This window comes from Hydra viridissima, unplaced genomic scaffold (assembly GCF_058129835.1).
Source record: "Hydra viridissima isolate aposymbiotic clone 2 unplaced genomic scaffold, HvirCarnegie_v1 scaffold_3, whole genome shotgun sequence".
Classification (NCBI taxonomy): domain Eukaryota; kingdom Metazoa; phylum Cnidaria; class Hydrozoa; order Anthoathecata; family Hydridae; genus Hydra; species Hydra viridissima.
In genome coordinates this window covers 16,085,249-16,102,486 of record NW_028324302.1, presented here as the reverse complement: position 1 = coordinate 16,102,486, position 17,238 = coordinate 16,085,249, and the positions used below count along the sequence as shown (strand labels likewise).

Below are 17,238 nucleotides of genomic sequence, written 5' to 3'. Positions count from 1 at the left end.
ACCGCGACTCAAGTTTAATTTCAGTTTGAAGTTTAGCTTAGTAATCTCCGACTTCAAACAGCTTCTTAAATAAAACGCGTAAAATAAATTTAAAATTTTCAAGCACGCGTTTGAGATCCTGTCAAACTTGAAATGTCTTAAAGGAAATTTATTTAAAACTTTGTTTGTTGCAACTAATAGATGAAGAGCATTTTTCACTAGTAATAAGCCAAGCAATTGAAGACACAAGTGGATCAGGGTGTCAAGTGACAAAACAAACAATTTAGCCTCTCGTGTAACATGGTTCTTATATAATCTTTCGAAGAAAAATTAAGAGACGAGTTTAATCTTTGATACTAAAAAGTAGATCTTAGTTGTGCAGCGAAGTATTGCTCAAGCAATTTCGGCTTTTTATTGATACAAATAAATTGTTAAAATTTTGAACTAAAAACTTTCCCCATTTACTTTTAGTTTTCTACAAACCACGCTCCCCATCTACTTTTAGTTTTCTACAAACCACGCTCCCCATCTACTTTTAGTTTTCTACAAACCACGCTCCCCATCTACTTTTAGTTTTCTACAAACCACGCTCCCCATCTACTTTTATAGTTTTCTACAAACCACGCTCCCCATCTACTTTTATAGTTTTCTGCAAATCACGCTCCCCATCTACTTTTATAGTTTTCTGCAAATCACGCTCCCCATCTACTTTTATAGTTTTCTGCAAATCACGCTCCCCATCTACTTTTATAGGGCTAAAAATGACTACAAATTTCCTTCAAAAATTCGAGTATTGTTTAATTATTTGAAGAAAAGAGAAAATTTAATAAACTATTCGTAATATAGAAAGAAATTAACATTCTACCCATGTTATATTTTAAAAAATTCTCCTACTTTTACTATTAGAACTTTTATTGCTATATGATTTATTTTGCATTTATCAAACATTTATTATCAGTTTATTGAAAAAAAGTAAATAATTTTATGAAAAAAAATTCTTCAAAAAAAATAGCGTTCTAACATATTAAATATAAGAAATGTTTTCTTCAAATATCATTTTAACAAACTTAATTAAAAAGCAAACCATAATTTAAAAGTCCTGTATAAAAATTGACTACAAAATTTTTAAAAAAATGACCAAAAAATATTGACTACAAAATTGAAGAAAAAAACAAAAAAACAAACGAAATAATGGAAATTCACTATAAAATTAAAAAAATATTATTAAAAATGCGCTAAGAAATAAATAAAATTTTAAAAAAGTTTAAAAATAGAAAAAAATAAAAATAAAATTTTACAGAAAATGTAAACGTCATAACTTTTTAATTTATATGTTATAAATAAATTCAAGTTTAAAATTAATAAAAAAACTTAAAAAGCTGTTATAGCACTTGATATAAACCGTTTAGGAGTATCATTTTGAGTTTAGGAGTATCATTTTGAGTTTAGGAGTATCATCTTGAGTTTAGGAGTATCATTTTGATAAAGTTCCAAATTAGCCAATTTAAGCGTTTTTTAGTTGGGAAAAGTTGCAACGTTTTAGTTTTCAATCAGTTTCATGCTTCCCTTCCGAAATGACGAATCTGATGATAACGACTATCTGATGATTACATTTCTCTGTTGATTACATCTATCTGATGATTACCTATTTCACTGGCATCCATCTAATATAAAGCTATTAAATTATTCAACGGCATTAATGCAAATTTTAATTATTGGCAATCAAAATTACTGTTAGTTGAAGTTCCGGGATGTTATAATTACTCTAACCTAAGCGAGGAAAAACCAGCTCTGATAGTTTTAAGGTAATTAGGTTTGTGAAAAAAATGCATTTATCAAAAATTTCGAAATATTCCCCCTGAAATATCATACACACAATGTTGGAATAGTTTTAAAATGAGACAGTAGAAAATAAAACTTTAAAAAACAGTTAAAACTCAGTGAATTGATAACTGCTAAAACATACTGTATAATGAAGATCTAACATTCTGTATGTAGACATAAACTTACATTTAAATCAACAGCCCCAGCACATTTTACACCATCAACCACTGCTTTCATTAAATTTTCAACATTTTTTATTAACACAGCATCAGCCTTAAAAAACCAAACTTTCATTATTTTTTTTGGTTATTTAATAAAGAACTAAATTCTTATTTTAACTATATATACAGTCAATCACAATTTTTAAGTCTTACTTTAAAAAGTCACACATATAACAGGTGCTTAAATAAAGATAGTAAAAATATACATTTATATCTCTATTGCAAAGCCAAAATGATGATAAAGTAAATTTAAGTCACAAGCGGATAACAAATTACTTTGCAACAACTACTTCAATGCCTGAAACATTCCAAAGTACACAACCAAGTTAGTAAAGAAGTAACTCCTGTATAACCTACCAAAACATAGACTTCTGTGATAAGGGTTTCTATTGAAAATCTCATTTTTATTTCATACTTATTAATTTTGTCATAATTTTTCTTCTGTTGTAAATGTAAGTATACTTTTTTAAACATGCACAAAGTACATTTAACATCTCCAACTTTTTAAACACACAGCTTTTGTAGGGGTGACTTTTGTAGGGGTGACTGACTATCAATTACAATGAAGAATATTTACATAATTTTGAGCAAAAATAAAATTAGCTTGGTGTAATTATGCATAAAAGCTGCGCCTTTGACTTAAAAGAGGAAACTAATCTAAGAAAAATAAAGATTAAAACATACCGTTTTCTCATGACCAGCTTCAGATTTCACAGAAGCAACAATTTTTAATTGTGTGCTAAATGTGATAATACGCTCAGCAAAAAACTTCAATTCTTTCTCACAACTAAAAAAAAAAAAAGAAGATTATAAAAAACTGGTAAGAAAAAAAGAAAACTGTAAGAAAACAACATTAATTAGAAAATAAAAATTAAATAAGTACAAACCTTTTTAATGAGTTTTGAGCAGTTGATAAAGTTAAAAATGAAGCGACTTTTTGAGCGTTTACAGCAATGGCTTTTGCTTCAAGTATTAAATCATCCACTGTCTAAACTCAAGTTTATTTTTTCTAAAAAAACCTTTGGAAATAGTTTTTAGAAAAATGTACAGGAAACTGGGAGACTCAGTTACCCAGAATTTTTTTCTGTATTCTCATTAAAATTCCTTTTCCATATAAGAGAAAAGAAGGCTCCAAAACAAATAAACCAATTAAAGAGTGGAAAATAAAAAAAGCAAAAGATGCTTAATCAAAGTAATAAAGTGTTTGAACATTCAGTTACAACTTTTAATAATTATGTTAAAAAATTTGATGAGCAAAGTAAAAAAACTGTTTATTCAAATTACAAGAAAATGTTTACTCAGGAATAAGAAATTATTTTGAGAAAATGTAAATTTCATAATTAAATGAAAAAGTAAATTTCATAATGGGTTCATTTCAAAGAGCATTCCACAATGTGCTCTTTGACATCTTCTTCTAAACAAGAAAAAAGTGTCCAGCTAATTATGAGACAAAAAATACAGCTATGAATATTTCCATTTGAAAAGGTGTTTAGAGCTAGCACTCCATACACCAGAAGTAACAAACCATAATCTAGGCACCAGTTTTTATAGACATCAGCTTTAATAGGCATAATATTTTAAGTTTTCTAAAGATTTCTTTAGATTTTCTCAAAATTTGTATGATTCAATAACTCAATTTATTTGAGTTATTGAATCATACAAATTGCATGTTGAGGCTATTTAGAATGTAAGTAAAACTGCCATAACCACTGTACCAAGCCACACAAAAATGTTGCTTGCAGAAGGGAGAAACATGCAGGTTAAGTAATTTAAGGTGAACAAAGTGAACTAGTCACATTTACTGTGCAAAGCCTTCCAAGTCTCTCTTAAATTGAAAAATAAAAAAAACTAACTTTCAAGTTTCCTTGTCCATTTAAAAATTCATCCATCACAACCATTTGATGTAACATTTGTTTTACAATTTGAATGATTGATTTTTTTTTACTTTCCCACTGACATACTTCAGTTTGAAGTGTCTGATCAGCCACCTACATCCAATATAGTGTAAACTAAAAGTTGTTAGAAGTTTTTTGATTCTTAAAAAATGAACATTGATTTTTGTTGCAAATTACAAATTTATCCTATTGGATTAGAAATTTTTAAGATAAAAAATGCCACAAAAAAAAAACCCACCAAAAACTGATCACAAAAAAAATCAAAAAAAAAATGCTTAAAAAACAATATAAAAAAATTGCTTTAAGTACTTTCAGCACTAATAAAAATGTAAACTCACACATAGTGAAAACTCACAGAAACAATAGTTGAACTGCTGCTACATAGTTCCTCAAATGCTTGTATATCATTTAATGGTAACAATAAATTATGATTTTTAGCAATATTACCCTTCAGTTTCACTTGTGGTGACATTTTTCTTAGAAGTTTTTTAGCTTTATCTAAAGAAATAGGTACATCTGAAGATTCCAAATGACTTTCATGGTTTTCTGTAACAAGTTCTAATCCTTGTTTCTGTTCTTTCTTGTTTTCTTGAAAATCATTTTCAGGAAGCTACAAAAAATCAAAGCTGTTGGATAATTTTATTTTGAACAAAAGTCTTTAAAAGATAGTTCTTTGAAGACTAAGACATATGTAAAATAAGAAAAGGAAATAGAATCAGTAAATAAAACAAATAATAATAGTGAAAGTGCTTAGTAATTAAAAGAAGTAAAAAACTTATTGTGGAAAGTTTATAACTAGTTTTATTAATTCTTTTTCAGTTATTAAAATTTATAATTAATGCAACTCACTTGAGAAAACAACTGAGTTTTAACAACTTGCTCTTTGTTGCAGTTTGTTTCAACAATTAACGAATCTAGTTTTTCTTCAGACTAATTCAGAAAATTACTGGTATATTAATTACACATAAGAGCTCATTTAATAGTATGTAAACAATTACAACAAGTAAAAATGATTAAAAAAAAAAAACTCTACAAATTTCACCTTCAGTACGGTGTCCAAGAAATTTGAAGAGATTTTGTTGTTACACAGAAATGACGAAGGCAAACTAGTGTTTGAAGGTTTAATAGATATTATATTTGGATTTTCATTTATTACTTCTTGAAATTCTTGGGAAGAGCTAACATCATGCGCAGAATGAAGGTGTCTTATAATAGCTTAAATTTATAAAATATAATATCAATGTAAAAAAATCAAAAAGTTTTTTTCTCATTTAAATATGAATGTCATAAATGTGCTTGCGTCCTTCAATAATGGGCCTTATTGAGAAATCTAACATGTAATTACAGTTGAAAAGTTAGATATTAATGTAAAAACCCCTTCAGCTAAGATGTTTTAGATGACTATTTCAAAGCTTTGTTTCTGTTTTCTGTACTAATAATGCTATCAAAAGCTAAATTTAACAAACTCTTTTCATCCTGAAAAATGCAGTTTAATTTTGAATATCTTTTCATCAAACTCTCTCTCTACCTGAGTTTGATGAAAACAATGAAAAAATAAGTATTATTACTAAATGTAAGGATTGATGATTGGTTTTTTGGTACAAATGAAACACAATTTTCTACATCAGCCATTTGAAATAAATTGAAATTAAAATAATTTACATATTTAGAAATAAAATAACAAGATTCCAGAAAAAAAAAATTGTGATGCTATTTTATTTGACCTTTCAAGAAATTGCACAAAATTGCTATTCAATTAAAACTGCTAAACTTTTTTTTATATAAAAGTTTGTAACTACAAATTTATGTATGTATATAAACTTGTCTATTTTAAACACATAAATAGTTTTATTTTAATAAATTTCAGAAAATTCTATTTATCCTTAAAGACTAATGTAGAAAAAACTACTTTCACAGACACTTAATTCTGGTAATTAACAATTATAATTAATTTAGACTTAAAAGAGGAAAGTAGAAAAATCATTGATAATATTTTATTTGCTATTGCAAGTTTGAGCTTATAAACTTCAAAACATTATTTAAAAACTTTGAAAAAGATTTTATTTATAATCAATAACCATATTTAATCTCATAAGTTGCAGTCCTTCATTAAGATTAAATTGAATAAATACTTTTCAAAAAACACAAAATAGTAAGTTTACGTTTTTAAACATTTTCATAATAACTTAAGAATGATATTACCTTTTAAAAATTAAATAAACAGATATATAATAAAAATGAATTATATAAAAATTCTAAAACAATTATTGATTCTAAAACTCATAACATAACTAATTACCTGATACAGCAGAGAGTCGGACATATTCAAGCTTTCTGATTTCAAACAGCATAGAGTTGACAGTTACAATCCACTTCAATTTTAAAAAATGAACCAATGACTGAAACCACAATTCACAAGTTTCAATATTGTAGGATGCTGTTATGTAAGATGTAAACAGAATAAGATTTTCATTATTCAACTAAATTTGATACATTGATATTAATATAAAAAAGTAGAAAACTGAATGACTAAAAACAATATGAAAAAGTTTAATATTTTCTCATTAATTAGAATTTTAAAAATACAGACAGCTAAACTGGTTTGTGAGAATTTTATTTTGTTCATACACATAATTTTATCATAAATAAACTGTAAGTTTCTTTGTTGTAAGCAAAGAATGGAATGTGGAATTCCATGTAAAAACGTCTTAGGCATTAACTAATAGTCTTAACATTTGTTGACTTTTGAGTTATAAATTCAAAACTTCAGTCCTCAAATACAAGCATTTACAGAAAGCTATTTTGTTTTTTTTTATCTCTTATTCACTCAATAGAACAAAGCAGGTCCTTTAATTCCAACTAAGTATGACACTGGCCATTTTGGTACCTTTTAAAACTGTTTTTTTGACATGCTGATTTCAAAATTAACCTTATTTTGTAATTTAAGCTCATGATTTAGGAGAAAACAATCATTAAATTATGTAAAGTATTACTTGTAATTCAACAAACATAAAGCCTTTTTGAATGTTTTATAACAGCAGGATTTACTAGGACAGCCCTGCTAAAGGTTTCAACAGTAACCAGCCAATGTGTATCTATAACACCTTACTTAACATCCATAGTTTTAATGTTCTGTTGGAATCTTTCTATTTAATCTTCACTTAAAGCATTGTTGTTTTTTTATAGGAAAACTTTCTAAGTGGTAGTGAACAGGCAATAAATCTTTATTCTTATGTTATTGCCAAGCATATTAAAAATAGAGATTGTGATCTTAACTAATAAAAGAAGTTGTCAGCGTTAAAAACTTTTAAACTATTACAAAATACAAAGACCATAAAGAAGATTCGATATTATCCTTTAAATCTAGGAAATGTTATTCTTCTATATCTTTCTTACAAGGTGACCAGCAAAAACACTTACTGAGATACTTGATATTTAATAAATATCCAAAAAATAAGGCTACTCTTTAATACCTTCACAAATTGCAAGTGTAAGACCAATTGCAATATGAAGTGGGGAGTAGATAACTTTGTCCCTGTCAATCTAAGTCTTATAAAAAATACTTTGTTCTTTAATAAACAACTTTTCTCAACCTTATTCTTCTTTTATTCAGTAGTAATTTTTAGCTCTGCTCCCCAAAAGACAAAAAAAAAAAAAAAAAAAAAAAAAAAAAAGATTTTGCAATCACTTTGCTCTCAATCAAAAAACTTTACACATTTATAATAAGTTCTCATAGCCATACTTATTTTGAAGGCCTTTAACATTTCAACAGAGTAATATGTTTTCTTAATAGAAAAAAGTAGCCAATATTTCTCTCTTCTATGATAAAACAAAACTTTGCTTCAAGAATGAAGTAAATTCTTCTCATTTAATTTAGAGGCCAGCATTTCAAAAGCCTAACAAGATGAGTTGAGATATATTACCTCAAACATTTTATGTCAAAGTTAAAATTTTCTCTGAAATAACTTCTCAGATTGAATCTTTTTCGTCTACTTTTTATTTACAAGAATGCTAATCTACAACATTTATTTACCAAGTAAGATAATAATTTTCTTAATTCAATATTATAAACTCACTAGCTAAAGATTAACTGATATATAAACTGATCCAGATAAATTTTTCTAAAAATTTTACTTCTTTTTAACTTACATTGTTGATTTAATATACCTCAGTTTGAAGAGTTTTTTATAAAGATGTTTTTATTTATATTTTTAAAGCTATTTATATTAAACGATAAGACATCAAGTCTAAATTAAGATTACTTATTGCAATGTGCACACCATCATTTAATGGCTATTGCTGTGGAGACACTCAAAAATTTAGTGTTTTTATGATAGCAAGGATTCACCACAAGGAAAATGTAAGTTTTTTTTCGAAATCTTTTCTGATCATTAACGGACCAATAATTCTATTTAAAAGTTGATTATAACTAAATAAATAAGCATTTTTATACTTTAGCAAAAACCAATAGATGAATAAAATGGATAACATTAATGGATTCAGTATACCAAATACATGCCAGAACAGATTGAAAACACTAAAAAAGCAATCTATCTTTTTGCCTGTTTTATTTCTAATCTCACTGGACTTTATTTATGTGTGATTCTGAATTTTAAGTAATTTTTACTTACAGAGAAAAATCAAAAATTTTCTCTCAACATTTAAAATCGGAGAGAGAACAAAACAATTCTAATATCGCGATATATCATATATCTAATGATAATGATTGTGAATTATCTTGATGTAATTATTTTATGTGTGATTCTGTAAATTATCTTCATGTAATTATTTGTATGCCTCATTCTTTTTTATAAATAAAGTTCCAATGATGATGTTAAGTATAACCAAATTTATTTCAAAATTTAAAAAGTCTTATTGAAAGCTTGGGATATGAAATGCTTAAATCTTGCAATATTGCAAAAATCAGCAAATTTTAAGACTATTAGATGCGTTCTTAAAAGATTTAATAATTTTCATGAATTTAACCATTTTATTTATTTTTTTAAGAATTGAAAAAAGTAACTATGCACCTTTTTTTCTCCAACAAATAGACAAAATTTCATTTGATATTTCATCCAAGGTATCAAGGATCACTAACACTCTGTGAATATCAGATTGAGAAGCAACTTTTCCAACTGCTAGACATGCATGAATTCGAATGCGCTCCAGTTTTTTTTTAAAAATTATTTTCATTTTTTTAAGTGGTTTTGCTGAAAAATTTTTGTTTTCAACTGACAACAGTTTATCAAGATCTGATGGCGATGGCGATGATGATGATGATGATGATGATGATGATGATGATGATGATGATGATGATGATGATGATGATGATGATGATACCACCCAGTTGCATGCAGCAGCAACCAAATCATCCACAGGTATTGACACATCTTTACATATCAAATAAGCTGTTCTTGATAAATTAAATATCTGAAGAAAAAATTGACATTGATTTTTTATCAAAAAAAAATTGTTAATTGAGGATTTTTATCATTGCAATTATTATTATTATATGTTAATATAATTAACTAATCTCTTCGTTTTTTTTTTTTTTTTTTTTTTTTACAAATAATAACAACTTTTATGCTTAACAAAATCAGTTTAAAAAAAAAAGAAAGAACAAATTCCACCTTCATTTTCCATTCATATATTGCAATAATTGAAAGACATCTTTCAACTGGTGTTGATGTTAAATTGTCATGTATCTTAATCAAACTAACTTCTAATGCTGCAATCTGATCTTTGATTAATTCTGATGAGGTAATTGAGGTACAACTAATGCAAGAAGAAATCATCATTAAAAGTATTCTTGCAGAATGACTCAAGAAAGCAAAACCTTTTTAAAAATATTAGCATTTATGCCCAACCAACCTTATTAAAGCTTGTTTCCCAAGAGAAAGCCATTGTTTATGTAAACTCTGAATAAATTTAAAGTTCAAATCATTTTTGCTCACTGAGTGACAAACAATATCCAAATAAAACAAAACTTTCTGAAAAAAGTGAGCACAATAGAACATCCATAAATTGAAGTTAAGACAATCAACTAGCTTGATATTCAAAGTGTTCCACTTCTAAAGTAATACAATCGCAAAAACATTATTAGCAATTAAAATGTTAATAAAAAAAAAGCAATTATTATTAATAAGCAATTATTATTAAATTATTATTAAAAAGCAATTATTAAAGCAATTATAACAAAAAAAAAAGCAATTAAAAACATTTATTGATTATACTAATAACAAAAAAATATTGGTAAAAAGAAAAAATATAATTATTACTATTATAATTTCTTTTTGTACTTTAATGTTTAATTTTTATAAAAAAAATGATCATAGTTAGTAAGGTAAAACTTGGATAAACCAAGAGAATAAACAGTTTCTCAACAACTCTAAGACAGTCAACTCTATGTATCTGTGTAGATGACCTTAGAGCATGAACATCCAAAGGGGTAATAAACTACAACTATTTTTAAGAACTCCAAATAGTTTGTTTTTATCTGTAATAGTTTAAATTGATCTCTTGTATATATTTAGGGTTTGCAGTGAGTTTCTCTTAACTCTTTGGGAGATCACCAATGCTTCTCTTCATTATATTAGGATTTTATTTCACAATTCCAGAACTAGCAACCTCTTTGAGAGAAGACTAAGATTGATATTTTATCAAATACAAACATTAAAAACTTGAAAATTTTGATGCTATATAAATATATGGTGAACACCACTTCTATCACTGAGTTGAAAATTAAATTGCTGAATCAGCAGATAAAATTGTAATTAAGATCCACTTGATGTAATAAGCATTTTTCTGATACACCTTTAAAACCAGAATCAAAGTGTATCAATGAGCTTCCTAATAATGTTTATACTTTTTACTAAAGATCTTATGAAACTTATTGTATATTAAAATTACATTTTGCTATATTTATGTTACCACAGTTTATACCTTTTCATCTTTAGTGTATTGTACTAGGCCTGCAAAAAAACTGACACCAGAAAAACTCAAATTTCTTAAAAATTCATAAATTTTTTAAAAATATTTGATTTATTTGCAAAATAGAAAATTAACTCAAGTAAAACAATTGCCATAAAACAATAACAACAATATAAAAATAATGGTCCCCAGCAGAAGGTATTACATTAGAAAGGTCATCGTAAAAAAAGTATAGTTGATCTGAAATTATAGAATATATTACATCATATAGTCTTATTCTTTAAACTGTAATTAAATTTAAAAATTTGCAATTTCTTGGAAATAATAAACAAATGTTAAATTGGTTACAACAAAATAATTTGACACAAGTGATTACAACTTTTAGGCTATTTAGCTTAAAGCAAATGATAGGAAGTTGTGTTCTGATGTTCATAATAAAAGATAAGCAATCAACCATAACTATGGATAGTCAAAACTTGCTGCTATGTAAATCTTTCTCATGTTGACTTGACTAATTAAAAAAATTATACTGGAAGACAAGAATTTATACTGGAAAAAAAACATAATAATTATAAAAATAATTGTTAACGAAATAAAAACATAAGTATAGGAAATATAAACAAAGATGAAAAATAAATCAAGTTAAATTATATTTGAAACAAAACATCATATGATTGGTTAATCTTACAAGCTTTATTATGTTGGTTAATTTTAAATGAATGATCACTAATAAAATTAGTGAAAATATTTCTTCTTAACAAAGCTGAATATATACTCATATAGAAATAGTCATTTTAACATAAATCAAGGCACTCATTTCAATTTTTACCTTAACAAGCTTAACCACTTTAGCATAACTTCCTTTTAAGAGATTTACAGCATTAAAAAGATTGTCTATGTAAACTCTTATTTTATCATCATATGAGATTGCATAAGTGAATCCTTTTTCATAATGTGAAACTAATTTGCAGACCTCAGTTTTTAGCAACTTCAAATTCTTGATCTAAAATTTAAACAAAATTATTATAATAAAAATATTGTTAAAAAAATACAATAAGATGCACTCATATTTACTTGCCAATTTTAATAAAATTTAACAACTAAGAAAAATGATCTTTTCACATGTTTTTTAAGACTATTTCCAGGAATTTCTTCTGTCAGAAACTTTGAAACTAATGAACATTCAAATATATCTTTTAAAAGGTCCAACCATGGAGACAAGTAACAGCAGAAACTTTCCATAAGAAGTGTCTGTGAGTTTGCCCATTGATTTGAAAAAAAATTTAAAGTATCTGTTTTCTCTTCAGTATGATGCTCTAATGCATCTTTTGAAAGACACAAAAAGTCACCAGTACTAATATTGGCATCTTCAAACTGTTTGCATAAATGCCTATTGATAAAAAAATATTGATGAAACAATATGTAATTAATACACAAAAACTCTATGAGTATATCACAGATAAATGGCAGATCACAGTAACAAGGATAGGTTAGCTGCATTATATATATGAAAATTTTTTGTATATCAATCTTTAGAATGTAATTAGGATATAATTTTCTTGTTTTCAACTAAAAAATTACAATCTTGTCAGGTCAGAAGAGTTCAAACAATCAAACAGCTTTTATTGGTTATTTAAAAAAAATTTCTTAAAAAAGTTTTTAACAAACAAACAAAAAAAATCAATAAAAAAATTAACTAAAAACAGTAATTCATTTTGGAGTGAAATTTTTATGTTACTTTTAACAACTTTTAAAACTTACAATTATGATCATCATAATAATTATCATTAAATATCATTTTTTTTACAAAAAAAAAAAAAAAAAAAAAAAAAAAGGCCATGAATAATAATTAACAATATACCTGTTTTTAGTACAACAGCAGATATCTATAACTAGCTCACCAACTGATTTATTATAGTTGCACAAAACTTTTATGATGTCGTTTGCTGCATCAAACTGTTTTCTTTTAATTGATAACACTAGTTCATTGGCAACACACTGAAATAAGTTTTCTGAAGACACTAAAGTAAAAGAAATTCTAATCTTTAACTTAAGTTAAAATAAAAGATATAAAGTAGATTAAACAAACAAAAAAAAAAAAGTTTTAAAAGAAGGAAAAATTGGTAGGTTGTATTGGAGTTAAAATTTTGAAATTTAATTTCACAATAAGCACGAAACTCTAATTTGTTTGACCTCATAATCATAATGTCAACTTGTTAAAGGATTATAATTTCTTTGAAAAACTACAATCATAAAATAATTCTGAGTATGAGAAAAACACCCAAATAACCCATTTTCAGTTTTAGTTTAAATAATAATTCAGTAGTTTTTACAAACTAGATATGACATAAAACCTGCTCATCAAATCAAAAGAATTTTAAGTCTATCAGTAAGTTTAAAAGTAAACACACAAAAATATGTAACTAAAATGAAGCCCAATTATTGAGGGTCTTTTTTTAAAAATGATACTTATTGAGAAGAAAATATTTAGCAAATTTTAATAGGTCATTTAATACAATAACTAATTGGATTATTTTTGTTAAACTATAAATTTAGTAAAACTTCAATAAAACTTTTTTTCTTGAAATAGCTTCTGTGTTTTTAAATTCCTACTTGGGTAGGAATTTAAAAACACAGAAGCTATTTCGAGAAAAACTGTGTTTTTAAATTCCTACTTGGGTAATTACTTGTCAAACCTCTCCATTAAACCACATCATCAAGATTAACTTTTGTATTTTTAATACTTTTTTATCTATGTTAACAATTTAAAAAACTTCAAAAACTTCAAAAACAGTTGCTCAGGCAACTGTTATATCTTAAATTTAAAGTAACTAATATTTAAATAAATTCAGAAATAATCATGCAAAAAACAAGAAACGAGCTTTTTTTAAAGATTTCCAAAAATAAACTTAAAAAGACTTAAAAGAGGAAAGTAGAAAAATCATTGATAATATTTTATTTGCTATTGCAAGTTTGAGCTTATAAACTTCAAAACATTATTTAAAAACTTTGAAAAAGATTTTATTTATAATCAATAACCATATTTAATCTCATAAGTTGCAGTCCTTCATTAAGATTAAATTGAATAAATACTTTTCAAAAAACACAAAATAGTAAGTTTACGTTTTTAAACATTTTCATAATAACTTAAGAATGATATTACCTTTTAAAAATTAAATAAACAGATATATAATAAAAAATACAATACAATTTTTAATAAACTTTCCTTTTAAAAATGTAAAAATGTAATTTTCCTTCTTAAAAATGTAAAACAAGATCAGGTCTTTATTTTACAATAATATTTTATAAAATAATTACAGAATATTTTATAGTAAAGATTTACATGTATTAACATTATTAACTAATTAACTATTTAACTAATTTCCAAAATTTTATTGTAGTTTTTGATATTATTACTTTTAACAAGAAAAATGTTTGAATAAAAAAATTGAAGGGCAAACTAATTGTAATTCTAAATAATCAAAGTTCTTGTAGTTTTAAAAAAGCATATATCTTTTTTATACAAAAAAATTATCAACTCAGTTGAACAAAAAATAATACTAGAATAATACTGAAAATGAAATCAATTAGTAAGAGCAATAAAAATAATTTAGCATTAGATTAAAAAACTTTTGTTCATTGTAAACATGTTTTATTAAACAAGCAAGATACTAATTTTTAAACATTGAAACCTTGAAATATATAAATCCAATATGATATGAGAAACTATATAAAGAGAAATTTATAATTTATTTATTTATTTTAAAGCAACATAATTTCTAAATTCTATATATAGTTACATAATGCATATATCCTACCAGTGATCACAAGTGCATATTTTTGAGGTCAGACTCATATTTTATTGTTCATTTTTAATAATCACACCCTATTCATAATATACAAACACAAAGGGAATCAAGGCATTAACAATAAGACATTATGACAGCTGATGCACCAATGTTTATTTAAAAATTTGCTATCATCTCAAAAAATATTTCACATTTATTTCTTGCACATTTTTGTTCAAAATATTTAAGCAAATTGATGGCATAATCATTGAAATCAATGAAGAGAATTATCAAAATGAATTTTTTTATATGGCCATATTGGTTTATCCAGTGGAGATGGTCACAAATACTAAATATAATTTTGATGTCTCATGACATTTTAAGTAAATAAAATGCAACTAGCAAAACAACAGTTGCATTTATATTGTGAAGTTCTTTGGAAATCTCTCTATTTAAAAAAAAATTTTTTGTAGAATAATTGTTTTGTAACTTTGTAAGTATAATTTTGTATGAATCAGCGTTTTTTCATTTAAATTTCATAAATTATATTAATAAAGATGAATTGCAACAACTCAGGTTTTACTTGCTTTCAAAGAAAGCAAGTAAACTTATCAAGTTATTTTCAAAGTACAATTTAAAAAATGATCATTTAATAACTTAAAACTATTTTTCTTTTTAACTTTTGATCTTCAAAAGTCTTTTAATATCTGTTTCTAAATGTTTATATAAATGATCAGCTATGTATTTTATTATATGATTATTTTCTTATTTATTGGTGATAAAAACAAAATTTACAAGTATAAAAATTGAATGAATTCAGAAAATTGTCACCAATTTATTCTGTTAATTTCAGGAATTCATAATTTCACCATAAAAACTTTCATTTGCAATAATTCAACTAGTGGATAAAAAAATTAGAAAAATTGATTTAAAAAAATAAGCTTAAACAACTTCTAAACTAAATCAACTACCAATATTTTTCTAACAAAATTTTTCAAACACATAAATGAAACCTTAAATTTAAATATCAAAAATATTTAAGTAGATGTTATAGTAGTTTAATACCATCTGTCATATTTTAAGAGCTGAACTAAGGGTCCATCATCAAAGATTTATTTTGAAAGTTCTTTACATAGTCTTTTCTGAGTAACTAAAGTTTAATGTATAATTTAACTTGTAGTGGGTTGCAATATAAAATGGCCAACAATCTGTTTAAATTGATCCCTTTACATGTTTCTGAAAGACAAAAAAAAACTACTATTATCAAAAAATTTTTAAAAAAAACAAACTGTTATTACAAAAAATTGATTATAAGTTAAAATCAAAGTTAATCATAAAGTCTATACATATAAATTTATATACATGTATACTTATATATATATATACAGTGGGGTGCAAAAAAAAAGCCACACTAATATTTTTTCTTCATTTTAAGTATAAAATGTATAATCAAGCAAAACAAAAAAAATTGGATGTGTCAGTGAAAAATTTAGGACTGAAAAGGTATGTTTATATATAAACTAATATTTACATAAATAAAATCTAAGAAAAAGATTAATATGGACACATTTAATATTTTAGAAAACATCTAAGGATGTAGAAATTGGACAAATTATTGAAGCTGCTGACCAAGGAGAGTCTCATAGAAGCATTGGAAAGCGTTTTAAACGAGAAAACTCAACTATTAGTAGATTGGTAAAGAAGTATAAACACACTGGTGAAACTGAAAGGTCTGCTGATCGGGGAGAAAGCCTAAAACTTCAAAAAAAGAAGATCGCTACATTCTTAACGCTGTCAAAATTGTAAAATCACATGTTCTGAGATAAAACTAGATTTGAACCTTACTAATATCTCAAAGTGGACAATATCTCGCAGAATAAAAGCATCGGGTTGTTTTTTTTCTGGGAAGCAAATTAAAAAACCCTTTGTTAGTGAAATCAATCGAAAAAAACGATTAAAGTGGTGCATTGAGCACAAAGATTGGACATGTGAACAATGGGCTAAAGTTATTTGGAGCGACAAGTCTCCTTTTGTTTTGTTTTATAATGGTCGATCTCACTGTTGGAAATTAATTGGGGAAAAATTCAACCCCCAAACATGCAAGGCAACAATTAAACATGACAGAAAGATTAATGTTTGGGGTTGTTTTAGTGCACACAAAGTTGGAAAACTTTACCGGGTGAAGGGCATCATGGACCAGCATATGTATCATAAAATCTTACTTAATCAGCTTGGACCAAGTATAAAAGAACTTTTTCCTAATAGTGACTACATCTTTCAACATGATAACGATCCTAAACATACAGCACGGTTGAATAAAAGATATCTAGAATCTAAATTAATACCAGTTATGTCTTGGCCAGCACAGTCTCCTGATTTAAATCCAATAGAAAACCTTTGGTCTATATTGGATAGAAAATTGAAAGATCGTAGAGCAACAAATGAAGATGATTTGTTCCAAATTCTTCTTGATGGTTGGAATGCTTTGCCAAACGATTTATTAAAAAGACTTGTAGATAGTATGCCTTCCAGATGCGCAGAAGTCATAAAAACAAAGGATGGCCAATTAAGTACTAAAACAGCTGAAACCTAAAAAATGCT

The 17,238-nt window shown here is 25.7% G+C and overlaps 1 protein-coding gene across 6 annotated transcripts; it reads right to left on the bottom strand.

The window, feature by feature from the left end:
- Nucleotides 1–1,305: 1,305 nt before the first annotated feature.
- On the bottom strand, nucleotides 1,306–17,228 carry LOC145180528 (uncharacterized). Of its 6 annotated transcripts, XM_090081136.1 has the most exons (17): nucleotides 16,983–17,228; nucleotides 15,703–15,873; nucleotides 12,711–12,870; nucleotides 11,972–12,239; nucleotides 11,679–11,852; nucleotides 9,791–9,990; nucleotides 9,550–9,694; nucleotides 8,950–9,349; nucleotides 6,219–6,356; nucleotides 4,962–5,134; nucleotides 4,769–4,849; nucleotides 4,275–4,529; nucleotides 3,878–4,012; nucleotides 2,912–3,012; nucleotides 2,709–2,811; nucleotides 1,990–2,076; nucleotides 1,306–1,643 (listed from the first exon to the last, which is right to left on the bottom strand). In XM_090081136.1, the coding sequence occupies exons 2-17, from the start codon at nucleotides 15,710–15,712 to the stop codon at nucleotides 1,587–1,589; spliced, it is 2,487 nt and encodes an 828-aa protein (XP_089937262.1). In that variant the 5' UTR covers nucleotides 15,713–15,873; nucleotides 16,983–17,228; the 3' UTR covers nucleotides 1,306–1,586. The 6 variants fall into 6 exon arrangements, 3 of the variants coding, with proteins under 3 accessions (XP_089937262.1, XP_089937263.1, XP_089937264.1); XR_016450530.1 differs by lacking the exons at nucleotides 1,306–1,643; nucleotides 1,990–2,076 and having other exon boundaries at nucleotides 2,763–2,811; nucleotides 3,878–4,033; nucleotides 4,258–4,529; XR_016450531.1 differs by lacking the exons at nucleotides 1,306–1,643; nucleotides 1,990–2,076 and having other exon boundaries at nucleotides 2,763–2,811; nucleotides 4,258–4,529.
- Between the last annotated feature and the right edge of the window lie 10 nt (nucleotides 17,229–17,238).

Coding starts and splice junctions, on each gene's coding strand:
- LOC145180528 (XM_090081136.1), bottom strand. Junction 5,135..6,218: donor CCGACTCTCTGCTGTATCAG/GTAATTAGTTAT, acceptor TATAAATTTAAG/CTATTATAAGACACCTTCAT. Junction 1,644..1,989: donor CTGGGGCTGTTGATTTAAAT/GTAAGTTTATGT, acceptor GCTTTATATTAG/ATGGATGCCAGTGAAATAGG.